The following is a 15,613-nucleotide window of genomic DNA, read 5'->3' on the forward strand; positions in this document are numbered from 1 at the left end:
CTCATTATGTACATGCAAATATTCCAAAACACGGAAAGATCCGAAACACGGACCACTTCTGGTTCCAAGCAGTGCGGATAAGGGATACTCAACCTGTACTCGTTTTTATTTGTCCCATAACGTTTGACCTCTGTAACTATGAAAGAACTGGGTCTCTCTGAGTAGCAAAACCTAAAACAAAAGCACAGCTGTTATGGGAGAAGATTTAGGTGCTAAATAATAACCTTTGAAAACAAAAGAGCTCCTTTGGGCAACTGTAAGAGCCTGCATTGTGCATGCTGGAGAAGCCCCGTGTTTGTTGCTCCAACATCATGAGGCTGCAACTTTGGGGTCCAGCTGATGTGCAGCCACCAAAGGTGACCACCCTGCATCTCTTCCTCCTCTCTCCTCTGTAACGCCCACCAATCAATTTTTTCAACATTTCCTATCTTCCTGCCTCTGGGCCAAAGACCCCACCTGAAGCTGCTTACACAGATAAAGCCGCTGTAAAAAAACAACAACAGAGTTGCATTACAAATATTAAAAACACAGGATGTGATGCCATCGCCCCACCTTCCACTTTGATGCCCGCTGTGTGGAAAGGATGGGAAATTTTCAACACGAGGAAACCACAGCATGCAGTTTTGTATTTCTCTATGTTACTAGGAGAGGGAAGAGGAGGTGACTCAGGACAGAACAGCTTCTGCCTTTCTCCTGAAGTTCACAAATGGTTTGTCCAGGGGCAAGCAGAATCTGAATTCTGAAAAGAGCAGAAACCCCAACAGTACGCCCAGAATTTGCTACGGGACACTTGAGACCAGGCCCCCAGTTAGCCTTGTCAAAACCCATTTTTTGCTGCAACGGGGAGATCTGAAACCTATTACAGCTCTTGGATAGAAAAGAGTAGGAGTCCAGTAGTACCTTAAAGACTAACAAAATTTCTGGCAGGATATGAGCTTTTGTGAGCCACAGCTCACTTCTTCAGATAAGAGAAGTGAGCTGAAGCAGCGAGCTATGACTCACGAAAGCTCATACCCTGCCAGAAATTGTGTTAGTCTTTAAGGTGCTACTGGACTCCTACTCTTTTCTACTACTAGTGACAGACTAACATGGATCCCCGTCGTGATTTAACTCTTGGACAGTAATGCGGTCTTTTCCTCTGAGCTGGAAAAGGGATTGTGCCCCAGTCGATTAATTAGGTGCAAGACTGGTTTCATCTCATTGCTTGTGAGCCAGGGATGGGGAGAAGGTGGTGGAGGAAGAGGGGGTGGGGTGGGAAGAGGGTGTCAGCAGGGTTAGTGCCAGCAAAGAGGTTCTGCCATACATACCACCCAGATGCAAGTCGATGAGGTCACTGTAATAAGACTCTCCCCAATAGTCTATAACAAGGAATCGGTGAAGAGAGAGAGTTATTGGATCAAGTACCCCACCGTACTTAGCCCTCCCCGCTCCCTGCCCAGAACTCCAAAGCAGTCAATAAGAGAAATGGCATACATAAGAGAGGCAGACGGGGAAGGGAAGAGAGAGAGAGAATGACAGAAACAACAAGAAATCATGCGACTTTGTAATCAATATATATGCATACATATATACGCTGTAAAGACAGGGAGACAGAATAACAGTTCCTGGTAAATAGGCAGGCAAGACAGGCAGGCATGAACTTCCAGACAGAGAAGAGGAGCAGGCTGGGTTTCATACAAGGATTCTTCAGCTAGGTCAGTTTTGACCGGTATGTCGTGCTGCCATGTTTCTTGGGGGGGGGGCATCAGGGGAGGGTCCACGAATACTCTCCAGCAGAAAGGAAATTCAGCAAAGGAGGGATTCTCTTTTCAATCTTCTCAAGGAACGGGTTCCTCCACCAAGCTTCAGTTGCGGAATCTGCCCAGATTAGGCAGCCAGAAAAATACGAGCGGCTTCAGTTATCTGCAACCTTAACCCTTTGCCATTATTTGTGTTCTGGGGACAAAATGCATGAACAGGGTAACTGGAATCAAGATGCTTGATTCCTACAACTGTCCTAAGAAAAGCTCAGCCCGTAGCAATTCTACGGCACCTTTCGCCGACACACATTCCCCAGGATAATTTTTCTTTAGCAGATAAGGTTACAAGATCAGCCTGCTGTGGATGCTCAAGCAGAATTAGCAAATGTGTGCTGGACGCATGAGCAGTTGGTGTCTGTCGAGAAAACAAAATAGAGGGGAGGAAACCTCTGAATGACAAGAACGACAGGGGCACAGAGTACCAGAGGTCCAATACGGGCAGGTTTGAGCCTCAGAACTAAGGGATATTAAGGACATATTGGCTTGGATCCAATGGAACATTTTCATGGACAGAAGGATTTCTGTCCATGGAGTATGACCTTCTTGCTTCTCCCCTCCCACTGCAGCCCCAAATGTCCTGTGGGGTAAGCAAGATAATCACACTATGCAGGTGGAAATCCTTTCGACCATGCAATTGTTCCCCTGACTCCCAGGCATTGTGCGTCTTCATATTCCTGAAGTCTAAGAAGAGTTCTGAAAAGAGTTTCTATTTGGACACAAGAGAAAATACCTCCAATAAGAAGGCGACACCTTGAATATATGAATGTACATGGCAACTGTGCCCTGGTCCTTTTAGGCACTGAACATACATGGATGTTAGTCTACTATGTTAGGAAGAACCTTATTAACCCGGTATCGATGTATGAAAAAGAAAACCCATGGAGAGCTTGCATAAAGCTTTAGGTTCACTCCCTAAGCTTGAGATGGGAGAAAAATATATACTGAAGACCCAGGTCCTCTGGACTGTGGGCCACAAAGGGATTTCACAAAAGGACTTCCAGCATGGTTCTATTCAAAGCCATTCTAGCTTTATAGCGCGCACTCCCTTTGGGCCATAAAAAAAACTGAATGAAGGGAAATTGTCAATTGATACGATTTTTGGCATCAGTACCTTGGAGGCACTAAGACTGGTCCCAGAAAATTGACTTTTCATTTTCTTGAAAGTAAAAATAGATGAGAAATTGGTTCGATGCCATAAACTTCCACTTGGGGACAGAGGCAGAAATGGACCTACTATTAGGCAAAGTGAGGAACTGCAATGCAGCCAGGAGACTTCTAAAGTACCCTTGCAGGGAAATAAATTATCCATTATTTAGTTTATGGGTAAGGTTTTTACCACTCTGACCTGGATGGTCCAGGCCAGTAAGATCTCAACAGATCTCGGAAGCCAAGCAGGGTTGGTCCTGGTTAGTTCTTAGAGGGCAGACCACAAAGGAAGTCCAGGGTTGCCATGCAGAGACAGGCAATGCCAAACCACCTGTGCTCATCTCTTGCCTTGAAAACTCAATGGGGTCTCCATCAATCGGCTGCGACTTGATGGCATTTTCTACCACCAAGTTTTTCACCACCACGGTGCCACAGATTCTCTGCCTTAGGTTCCAAAATGTCCTAAACCATTTCTGGACAGATTTCCTTCCCAATTGTCTATAGTACAATTACTTACCACAAAACAAGCCCGAAAAAGTTGTAGCGCACAACTGTGTTTCGCACACAAAAATGTTTCCTATAAGTATGCAATACTACATTGTAGGGGAAATGCATGTACACTGTGCGTACACCACGAGATGTGCACACAATGTTTACTTCGCCGCAACTATACGAGGTAGGAGAGTCACGTGTCTCGGCCCCGAGTTACAGAGCATCTGAAACTGCAACGCAATACAGATGCAGAAAATGGTCTTTGATGAGATGACCTTAGCTTCCGAGTCACATGAATGCATAAGGAACCGGCTGTCAGTAACTGAAGAAAGGTCAGTTTGGGGAAAAGCGTGGTAATGGATGGGTGGTTCCTTTACTCCATTGTTCTCATTTTATCTACATAAGTTGGTCTGCATGGAGAGCCAGCATGGTGTAGTGGTTAAGAGTGGTGGTTTGGAGGGATGGACTCTGATCTGGAGAACCGGGTTTGATTCCCCACTCCTCCACCTGAGCGGCGGACGCAAATCTGGTGAACCGGGTTGGTTTCCCCACTCCTACACATGAAGCCAGCTGGGTGACCTTGGGCTAGTCACAGCTCTCTTTGAGCTCTTTCAGCTCCACCTACCTCACAGGGTGTCTGTTGTGGGGAAGGTAAGGTGATTGTAAGCCAGTTTGAGTCTTCATTAAGGGTAGAGAAAGTCGGCATATAAAAAGCAACTCTTCTTCTTCTGCATCCTACCACTCGGTGCGGTGAAGTTTGAAGCCTTCCTTCTGCCTAAGGAGCCTTCCGCCATATTAAGTGGCTCTTCCGCAAGAGGAAGGCTTTAATCTTTGCAGAGTGGACTGGTAGGATCTAGACCACTGTTAGCTGTTAAGGCGCTTTGAGTAACTGTTGTTTGACTGACTGATACTGGAGCTACTGCGGGAAGCAAGTGCATTAACTGGAGGTCATACAAGACTAGGGAGAAACCCTTCCCCACCAAAAGTGAATTGTTTTATCTCAGGTTATTGCGGTTTAACCAGTGCTGCTGGGTTTCTTAATATAATATTATTTCTTAATAAAATATTATTATTGCCGCAGTTTTAAGTCTTCCGTGGGGTTGCAGGGTTGTTTTTGTTTTGTTTTGGCTAAATTTAACGTATTATTAATTCTATTTTGAAAGACATTCATTGTTTATATTTTATCATAAGACATTCACAGCACTTTTTGTAGAAGGGTACGACATAAATGGTATGAATGAATGAGTAAAAGACATTAAAAAATTACTACCAATACTAAGAGTATGGCCAAAAAAAAAGCATATGAAGGTCTGGGATTCCATCTTGCAGAGGGAATAAGTTTCTATCCTAAGCCTAGATAATTTCCCACTGGGATCCTGAAACCTGAGATTTCCTCAGTAGTGCCAAATGTGTAGGAGTTCTCAGCCTTGACTTCAAAGACAATTCCAATACTCACAAGCAGGACTGACATCAAGGTCCTTGAAGAAAACTCCAAGTTTAGTCTCTCCCCCCACCCCCTGGTCTTTTCCACCACAACACACAAGTTATCTGTAGGCATCCCTAATTACCTTGGGCTTGCCAACATGCTACCACTGAGGTAGGAGCCCCCACATATATGTTAAGCTCTTCAGGTGGTATCAGTGACAAGGAGCCCAGAGCTGTGGCCTGTGGGTGGCGCGCGGGCCAGAGGAGGGTGGCGCCCCAAGGAGCCTTCCGGAGGCATGGGGGGGGTGGCGGGGAGGGGTTTGCCTTCGCAAAGTTGGCAGCCAGGAGCCCCTCTGTGAGCAGACGGCCGTGCGGCCCCCGCAACAAACAGGAAGGGGTCTCCGAGGGCCATGGGGTCTGGCCAGGCAAAAAATAATAGCAATTCATGGCTATTAGTTAGAATGGATACTGGTCATGCTGCATACTTATTCTCTCTAGTATCAGAGGAGCGTGCCTATTATATTGGGTGCTGTGGAACACAGGCAGGATGGTGCTGCTGCCGTGGTCTTGTTTGTGGGCTTCCTGGAGGCACCTGGTTGGCCACTGTGTGAACAGACTGCTGGACTTGATGGACCTTGGTCTGATCCAGCAGGGCCTTTCTTATGTTCTTATGAAGCTGGGGGGAGTGAGGAGGCAGGGAGAACCAGGAAAATAAGCAGGTAAAAGCTCAAATGTTGATTAAGTATTAATTGGCTGGCAAGTCTGAGAAGGATTCATCCATGGACGGATGCAGAGTTGACAACCGTTCCTGATCTATTTAGTCCCCACTACCACAGAACAACTGACAGATGAAACTTTTCCAGAGAGATGCTCCCCTCTTCCCCTTTCAGGATAGAGAAGAGCTTCTCTGTATCTCCCTATCTCTCCAGAGAGAGTTAAGAAAGAAGACTGGGAGCTTTGCTTGCTTCTTTTTTTTTAATGGACGTTTTAGAAGACATTTGCTTTTGTTCTAGAGAAGGAGAATGAACTCTTAGGCATCATTTATAAACAACAACAACAACAAGGAAATGCTGCTTAAATGGCCGTGGGCAGCTGTGCATGAGAGCAGGTAGCCTTGTATTATTGTTATTTTAAAGACCCACACATGTGCTGATACGCATCTTCACTCGCGCTTCACCGTGCTAAAAAAGTTTTTTAAAATCCCTTTAATTCCGTTGCAAGTGTATTCTGGGAATTAGGGCAGGGTATTTGTTAACTGGCTCCGGTGACATCACGGGACACTTGTGATTTAGCAGCCACACAGTCAACTGGACTCTCTTTCCCTTCCAAGAAAGCTGATTTTCTTTCATCGAGTGAGAATTACTCTGGAATGCTCCCCAAACCACTTCAATCAGAGCCTATGCCCACTGCCTGGAAAACATTAACACCTGTGTTTAGCTTCAGTGGGGTTTCCATTGAAAAGGGGCAAGCTCTTGACAAGGATTAGGGGTGTGCTTTCGGATATCTCTGGTCCGAAAATATATCAGATATATTTGGGTCTCTCAAATATACCCAGGATTTTCAGGATACCAAAAAACAGGTTCCCCAAAATCCCAGGGATATTAATGATTAACTGGGAATATATCCCAGGACTGTTTTCTCCCCCCTCCCTCCCCCATGTTTCTGTGTCTCCCGGGGCTTGGTATTCGCTTTCCGGGCTGCCTTAGGTTAAGAGTCTGTCAGTTTCAAGTGTTCTTGTTGTTTTTAAAAAGTTCCCTCTTTGTTGGAGTGGGTTTGTGTTAGGTTCATGGGTTGTTGTGGATTCTTGCATTTGCAATAGACTCAGATTCTTAGGTTTTACATAGGTTGGGCTTAGCACCCCAACAAGGATGGGTCACCAGACGCACATACACATTAAACCAGATGGTGTTGGTTGTGAGCTCTAAACTTCAAATGGATCAAGATCCACACAGTTCCCCCCCATCACAGGAGCTTTCAAGTTCAGCTGAGATTACTTTCTTTGGCTAGCACACACTCTACTCTTGGCTGCTCCATATTTACGCAGCTTCTACTCAATGCAAGTCATCAAAGCCTGAACATCTTTCCATAGACAGTAAAGCCTTCTCTAAGGGCCAAAGCAGAGGTGATGGTATTTCCTGTGGCTACCCCAAAGATGCTACTGCCATTTAAAAGTCACTTAATGCCACAAAGCATTTTAAATGCTGCCATTTTGAATCATCAGGCTCGCAGTGCGGTGCTCTGATCCCCCCCCCCACATCTTTTCTAGAGCTGAAACAGCTGTGGGATGTTATGGGCATCCATTTCAGCACTTGATAAGGTGCGTGGGGTGGGGAACAAGAGGGCGTCAGCCTGCTGTGCTGTGGGGCTGATCAGGATTGAGCCCTTGCTGCATTTTAAAATGGTGTCACTGGGGTGGCGTTTGGTAGCCCATGATAAGAAAGGGGTTTGCATTCAATTCACTCAGTACTGATTCTGACATTGCTAAATGTGTCCTGAGACGGGCTGTTACCTGCCAGGAGACTTCGGGACAAGGTATGAAATAAATGGAAAGGAACTGGATACACTGTAACTTTAAGTGTATTGTTTATATAATATTATTTGTTCTTAATGCACTGATCCTGCAGTAGCAATGAGAAAATATTGACTGGCTACTGACAATCCTATCCAATCCCCACAGGAAAGTCCAACGTGTCACACCAGATATCGAATAAAACAAACAAAAAAGTTATTCTAAGCCATATAGGGGAAGCTACTTTTGTCACATTATGCTTCCCAACTTAAAGGCTGTTCATATGGGGGGGGGATCCCTATAGCTTCTTCTGGATACTAGAAGCTGAATTAACTTTCACTGTACCCTTACGTGGATCAAAATATACCAAGGACCTCAAGACAGTCAGACCCTGTGTGTGCCTTTACTAGCCCCCGAAGGAAGGAGAGGCTTTTAGGAACGTCATTAGGAAAACATTATTTAAGTACGTTCTCTCCCATGTGGATTAGAGCAAAATTAGATGTTGTGGCAGACATGGGACTGCAGCTGAAAAAGTGCATCCCCGAGTCTAGTTCTTGTTTGACAAAACTCAGTGCGGATGTGATGCCATCATGCTGTGAATTTCCCCCACCACTGACGGCTACCAGAATGGAAAAAAGGCGGGGAAGCAAGTGTGATGACATCCATTCCCATGGCAAACTTCATCAGGGGTTACAGTAAAAGGGGAGGGGAACCAGGCACAGGAATGCCATTTAATTTCAGCAGCAGCCCTGCACCTGATGGAACGTCTAATGCCTCAGGAATCCTCTTCCTCTACATTCATTCCAAACATCATGGATTAAATCCAGCCGTCCAGGATACACAGCTCGTGGTAGGAGATGATGAAAATCTATTCACACGTTGTTGCAAATTTCCGCTCTGCATATCTTGGTGAGGACTGTGGCTATGGAGGACCGCGCGGAGACCACATGGTACCTGCTGGGGCAGTTCTGTGATGGTCCCTTGTGAGGGTGCTTAATGTCGATTCACAGCACAATGAATAAAACCACACAGCGCATCAATTTCACACACTCCCCTCGAGCTTCCTTGTAAAAGCAGGTTTGTGTGCATGTGTGTCTCTGTGAGTTTTACTATCTAAACAAATATCAACAGCTTCAGGTAAGTTGTAAGCTGCGCTACAACTTGTAGCAAAGGTGCAACTAATAACCAGGCAAAACCTTGCTCTGAAGCTGAAGCAACGAGAGATACTCGCAGAGCAAATGAATATGCGCTGGGAGAAACTTGCTGCAAAACGTTTTCATTGGCAAGAGGGGCCCAAGGTACGATAAAGGGAATAGTGAATTTTAATGAACACACTGATCAAGTTTTTTAAAAACCCTGCGGCTCAGGTGGGGCTTGGTTTATAGATAACACACAACTTTTGTAACAAAATATAATAAGCAAAAAAACCACAAAATGTTGGAAGGTACCTGCTTCTCCCCTAAGGGCCTTCTCCACAGCAACTCCCCTCTCTTCCAGCTGCCTCTGTTTCTCTTCTACCTGCTCCAGCTGCCGTTGGATAATCTGTGGAAGCAGAGGCACAGATATGAGCATAGGTTCCCATTCCCTACAGATGTCCAACTGGTGGGATGCTAATTTAAAGAAAACTCCTGCACTCCTTGGCTTGAAAACTCCTTGGAATGAAGAACAAAAGTTCTTCATTCACAGGGTTTTTATGGTTCAGGTAGACAAAGTGGCCTTGTACCTATTATGTATATTCTTTTTATTATGTATATCTTTTTATTGCATCAAATAAATATTTAATTAATTTAAAAAAAACAGCTGAAACATCAGGACCAAAACACAGCACAGGTCTATACAGCCAGCTCAACCTAGACAGGAATATGACAAGCTCCTCCACTGTACACTGCAGAAGATATTTCCTGGGAAGAATAGAAGAAAATTTATGGCAATACCTGAGCCCGGTGCAATCTCTTCAGCTCCTCCTGCTTGGCTTGGCGGCGAGCAGCTTTCTGCACTCGCCTGGTCAGTTTGGCATTGAGCTCGTCCTCCGTGTAAGCCTTCTGTGGCAACAGAAAGAAGTCTATTTCAGCACGTCACACCATTATACGATCTTGGTTTCCTAAATGCTGCGCTACTTGCCAGGTTTCCCAGGCAAGCTGCCCATCCGTACATGTGCTAACCCTGCAGAAACTAGACCTTGTGGGAAACTGAGACACAAAGGCAGAGGCGTGAACTGGTGGGGCAAAGCAAGTGGTTTTTATATCGTGCTTCGGGCTATGACTGCATCTTCTCATCAATTTGGGGATTGGCTGTGGCTCAGTGGTAGAGCATCTGCTTGGCATGCAGAAGGTCTCAGGTTCAATCCCCGGCTTCTCCAATTAAAGGGACTAGGGAAGTAGGTGATGTGAAAGACTCCTGACTGAGACCCTGGAGAGCTGCTACCGGTCTGAGTAGATAGTACTGACTTCGATGGACCAAGGATCTGATTCAGTGTAAGGCAGCTTCAACGCCTTTCTCAGCTTGCCCCAAATATAGAAGATGTGCTGATTTCTTTAACTTATTAAAAACACAATCCCTGGTGTTGGTTTATCCTTGGTGATATGTCAACGCACACCTGGGACTCATCCGCATGACCAAAGTATGTTGAGAAGCTGGCCAAGTAAATTGGTGCAAAGAGCAGCGCATAGTGAAGTTCTGGTTTGATTGCACTGCCAGTATGTATAAGCTTGAACATTTGCATACAAGCCATTTAATCATGTGCTAACCTGTGCACGGATCCGCTGAGCCTGTGTGTGAAACAAAACTGGGAACTGAAACACATGATCAGCAAAGACTCATTCTGACTGCCTGGGCTCTCACTTCGAGGTACAAATGGAGGGGGTCAATATTTGAATGATCCTCCATATGAAGGGGAAAAAATCAGTTCACAGCCCATCAAACTAGAATAGCAGGGAAATGGCGAGCCTAGAACTCTTTTGCCCGACACGCTAACATTTCAGGGAACATCTTACTTAGGGGAACAAACATACATGCAGTTCTCTAAACAGCAATCTGAAGAAGAAGAGATGGTTTTTATATGCTGACTTTCTCTACCACTTCAGGAAGAATAAAACTGGCTTACAATCACCTTCCCCTCCCAACAATAGACACCCTGTGAGGCAGGTGAGGCTGAGAGAGTGTGACTAGCCCAAGGTCACCCAGCAGGCTTCGTGTGTAGGAGTGGGGAAACAAATCCAGTTCACCAGATTAGCATCCGCTGCTCATGTGGAGGAGTGGGGAATCAAGCCCGGTTCTCCAGATCAGACTCCACCACTCTTAACCACTATACCACACTGGCTAAGTGGTCTAACCCAGGTGTGGATGCATCAAATGGGCCTGCTGATTATGGTAGCTCGCAAAACAAAGAAAAGATGTGATGGTCAGGAAGTAAGCAAAATGGGGGTGGGGGGAAAACAGCAACGTAGACAACTATTGTTTACAATATATTCAACATATTGAATTACATGCAGAACAAATTCATTTAATATAGACTTATAGGTGACTGTCACCTATAAGTCTGTATTAAATGAATTCGTTCTGCATGTAATTCAGCGTGTTGATTATTGCAGCTCGGCTACACTTTTGCAATGTGAACTGACCATCAGGAGCTGCAGCCCATATTGCAACTCTAAAGATACTGGAGCAGCGTGTGACTCTGAAGACATCTGGTCCGAATAAAAGATGCACACAGCTAGTTACAAGATAAGATGTATGAATCACAGAGATCCTTTTTTGGAGATTAGGAATTCACTTGTCTATGCTGAAAATAGACACGTGTGTTTTGTGTTTTCTGATATATCTATAAAGAACATGACATGGAGAGCAGATGTCTCACTGATATATGCATGGAATATTATTTATAAGCACCCTCCAACAATGAGATTGCCTTCATGCCACTGCAGAAGGCAATTAAGTTAGATCAGTGGAGCTGAATTGTGAAAAAGGGAGGAAGGAGAGAGAATGCCATTATAGTTACCACCAGGGTAACTAGTGACATAAGCTGCCCCCCCCCCATTAGAAACCATTTCAGTGTTTCACTGAGAATGTTTCTTTTAAATTATTCTTGCTATATCAGTGGAACTGATATATTAACACCGGCATTTGGCAGAAAAACACATAAAGGAAACGTAATAGCTATCAGAAAGGCAAATGAGTGAACTGCCTCTCTTGTTCTTCCCTTCTCAAGACTTGTCAAAACCGGTGACCAATGGACTGGTTCCAATGTTACAGTTTAATGTGTGAAGGTCCCAAACTCCTCTATGAAGGCAAACGTTTTGTAATGGGATAATAACTTTCACTGTAATGCGAAAATATAGGGAGGGGCTGTGGCTCAATGGAAGAGCCTCTGCTTGGCATGCAGAAGGTCCCAGGTTCAATCCCTCACATCTCCAGTTAAAAGGCTCAGGCAGTAAGTGATGTGACACATCACTGAGATCCTAGAGAGCTGTTGCCAGTCCGAACAGACAATACTGGCTGTGATGGACCACGGGGTCCTGATTCAGCACAAGGCAGTTTCATATGTGAATTCATCCTATGAGCAAGCCAGTGCAGGAATTTCATGTTTTGAAACGTGAGAGCACTCATCCAATTATCCGTTTGAGCCTAGTAAATATGTACCTCTGAAACTGGAAACATGGAGGGCCTTCCAGAGGTACATTCTAGGCCAAAAACATATTTCGAAGACCATTTTAACACTACAAATTACACACATTCAATGGAAGTGCAGACCTCCACATATAAAGCAGCCAGGAAGATTTTTTCTTCCAGGCCAGTGTGGCCAGGGATCCTGGAGGTTTTTTTTTGGGGGGGGGGCATCTTCTGGGCATGGAGTAGGAGATCACTGGGGGTGTGGGGGCGGGGAGGTAGTTGCAAATTTCCTGCATTGTGCAGGGGGTTGGACTAGATGACCCTGGTGGTCCCTTCCAACTCTATGATTCTAATACAAGAAGCCACACTGCGATCAGAGGGGTGGAGTGGATTTCTGCAGGCAGAGATTTTTATACCAGTGTAACTAGCTTGGTTCCCCCCAAAGAATCTTGGGGAACTGCTTCCTGGGGGTTCTGAGCATTCATCATGTTAAAGCCCTTCATCACTCTCCAAGAACAATAATGCCTTATTTAAATGAACACCGGCTTCCAAGACACGTTTGGATTACTATTTGGGCTTTCTCAAGATCTCAGAATCAATCAAGTGTTTTGGAGATCTGCAAAAGTGAGCAGAGGTGTTACATGCAAACGCTCTTATCCTTACTGTTGTTTTTTTTTAACTACACACATCTGCTTACAGTGGACTGCTGTTACCTATCAAGAGACAGCAATGGTCAAGGCATGTTTAGACCAGTCGTCTCACACCAAGACATCAGCATGAGAAGAGTGCAACGCGAACACCTGTTCCATCGAGCAAACTGCGGGGGGTGGGGGGTGGGGGAAGCAACCCCACGTGGTTCTGAAGATCAGCTGCTTGCTGGATCCCTGATGCAAATATTGCATGCATTTCAAGCTGACAGGAAAATTTGGGATTCGGTTGTTTCCCTGCTGAAGCTCGGCGGTCTGTATCTGTTAACTTTTTCATACATGCACAGTCAGGGGCTGTTAGTACACGTGAAGGCAGGGAGACGGGGAAGCAGACTATGGTTTTGGCAAGGTTAATAATGGGAATGCATGCAACCATGGCCCATCAATGAGAATGGAGACACTACCTTTGACGCGTATGACCTCTTGAATGCCAAGGCGTGTGGTACGTAAATCAACTTTAAAAGGGGAAGGGGAGGAGGAAGGGGGAGGAATAGCAAAGGCAGAAAAAAAAAGACACAACACACATAAAATGGAGCAAAATCAGTTAAACATTGAAACACAAAATGCACAGTAATAACACAAAGGCTGCTTGAAATGCAACATGAAACTATCTAGGGGATGAATCCTGCTGAGTTTGAAAGCGCATAATGGAACCTGATTGCTAAAATAAGGATGCTGGTTTCCATGAGATTCCACATGGCAATTTCCATTTGGTGAAAGTCTCCCTATTTGGGGAGACTTTGGCTGGGCTTATTCTGAGATCTGGCAAGAAGAAGAGTTGGTTTTTATATGCCAACTTTCTCTATCACTTAAGGGAGACTCAAACCGGCTTACAATCACCTTCTCTTCTCTTCCCCACAACAGACACCTGTGAGGTAGGTGGGGCTGAGAGAGCTGTGACTAGCCCAAGGTCACCCAGGTGGCTTCGTGTGCAGGGGTGGGGAAACAAATCCAGCTCACTAGATTAGACTCTACTGCTCATGTGGAGGAGTGGGGAATCAAACCCGGTTCTCCAGATCAGAGTCCACCGCTCCAAATCACCACTCAACCACTACACCACACTACACCAATCTACAATACAAGACTGGATCAGTCCTGCGCAACTTGAACCCATTAAGCCAAACTCTAGGCATTAAGCCAAACTCTCTATTAGGGACTACAAAAAAAGCCACATGGGTGATGAGACTGGTTCAGCATGGGGAAATCACACAAATCGTGCAGGACAACACTAGACTAATTTGACCTAGGCCGCTATTTGGGGGCCATATTTTGATTTGAGCAAAGAGTTGAAAGGCGACATCAGCCCTGAACATTGACTTACTCCCAAGTAAGCTGGGAGACACTTCAAGAGGAGGTCCACCTTCCTCCATACTATGCTTTTGATTTGTGTTTTTAAAAACCTAAAAATGGCCAACGCTAATGTATTTATTTATTATTTTTTATTGTTTCAATTTAATACCCCGCTCTCCCCGGCCGAGACCTGGCTCAGAGCAGCTTACAGGGGAATAAAACCCATTTAATCGATAAAACCTTTTAAAACAGCATTTAAAATAGCCCTAAAAGTCTAAAACCAATCCTAAAACTACATTGGCGCCTCTAATTGTAGAAAGGTTTCTTGTCCTGATAAAAACGTATGTGGAAATCTATCCTTGCATTTGCTTCCTAGCCCTGAAGCCCTGCTCCTTGCCCTGGGACAGCCTGTTTTGCGCTGACCGCCTGTGAAATCCTAACGGCTGCAAACTGGACTTGAACAAAAAGGTGACTTTCGGTACGTTGAATTTGATGCCCGACACTAAGTTTTGCAAATGTCTGGCCTGGCTTACGGAATCACAAAGCACGCACACAGCCCAGGGCCACAGTGCGCGCCCCTCACTCATTTTGCGGTATACATTCACTTTGTTTGAAAGCAAAACAATAACCATAAACAGGAAACAAGGCAGTTATGCAGAATCTCATTTTCGGCAAGTCAACACGGAAGGAAACATGACTTTTGAGGAGTTTGCTAATCAGCATCTCAAAACGGGTGTCACTGCCGCTACTGCCAAGCGATCCCAGGAGCACCACAAACCCACACGGGATTTCACAAGCATTTATTTAGAAGCAGCTTCTAGCACAGTGAGTCAGACACAACTAATGAGCTAATCACATCCATTCCTTTAAGTCGCGTTAAGGGGGGCAAGAAGGTTAAGGGTGTCGCAACTAGCAGCTCCAACGCAGGGTCTGATGGGTTCAAGATAGTCACGTGGCAGAGGGAAGAAAATAAAACTTGGAAATATGCCCGGGATCCCGCTCTCTGACTCAAGATTGGCTACAAAATTAGACCACCGAGCCACCCTGCTGTTTCTGTTCCCACGACCTGCCAGTGCGGACACCTGGAGCAGTGTGGAAGTATCAGACCGAGGCTCTTTTAACTGCGGGTTGAGAAATTAGGAGAGAGGGCCGTATGACTGCCCACTGCCACCCTGCCACCCCCTCTGCTTTCTCCCCCGCTAGTGTTTACAATCACCACCAATACAATCCTGTATGTCTCGATCCCTTGGCTGTGAGTTAGACTGCCCCTGGTTCAGTGTCAAGAACGACTGGTCTGGATTAGTTTAGCCAGGGGTGTCAAACTTAAGGCCTGTGGGCTGGCTGCGGCCCCTTGGAAGCTCTTCTCTGGCCTGCAAGCCAGCCGAGGCAACCACGCCCCACTCTCGATCTGGGCTGGCAAAGCATGGCACGGCCTGACCAAGGGACATTCGTGTCATATCTGGCCCTCGTAACAATTGAGTTCGACACCCCTGAATTTAGCTCCTGTAATATACTGAGGGAAGACAGGAGGGGCATGTGGACAGAATTAGGGATGCCAACCTCGAGGTGGGGCCAGAAGAAGAAATCAGTTTCACCGCTGAAAATGGCTGCTTGGGTCTGACATAATGCCTTTTTTA

General features: G+C 45.6%; 1 protein-coding gene across 1 annotated transcript in view; it reads right to left on the reverse strand.

The window, feature by feature from the left end:
* Positions 1-15,613, reverse strand: part of MICAL3 (microtubule associated monooxygenase, calponin and LIM domain containing 3) — a 143,140-nt gene that overhangs the window by 17,618 nt on the left and 109,909 nt on the right. The window contains exons 35-37 of the mRNA XM_056847688.1: positions 13,091-13,141; positions 9,306-9,413; positions 8,820-8,913 (exon numbers count right to left, since the gene is read on the reverse strand). Coding sequence (XP_056703666.1) covers positions 8,820-8,913; positions 9,306-9,413; positions 13,091-13,141 — 253 coding nt within the window. The remainder of the gene's footprint in view (positions 1-8,819; positions 8,914-9,305; positions 9,414-13,090; positions 13,142-15,613) is intronic.

Source organism: Euleptes europaea, chromosome 3 (genome assembly GCF_029931775.1).
Source record: "Euleptes europaea isolate rEulEur1 chromosome 3, rEulEur1.hap1, whole genome shotgun sequence".
NCBI lineage: Eukaryota > Metazoa > Chordata > Lepidosauria > Squamata > Sphaerodactylidae > Euleptes > Euleptes europaea.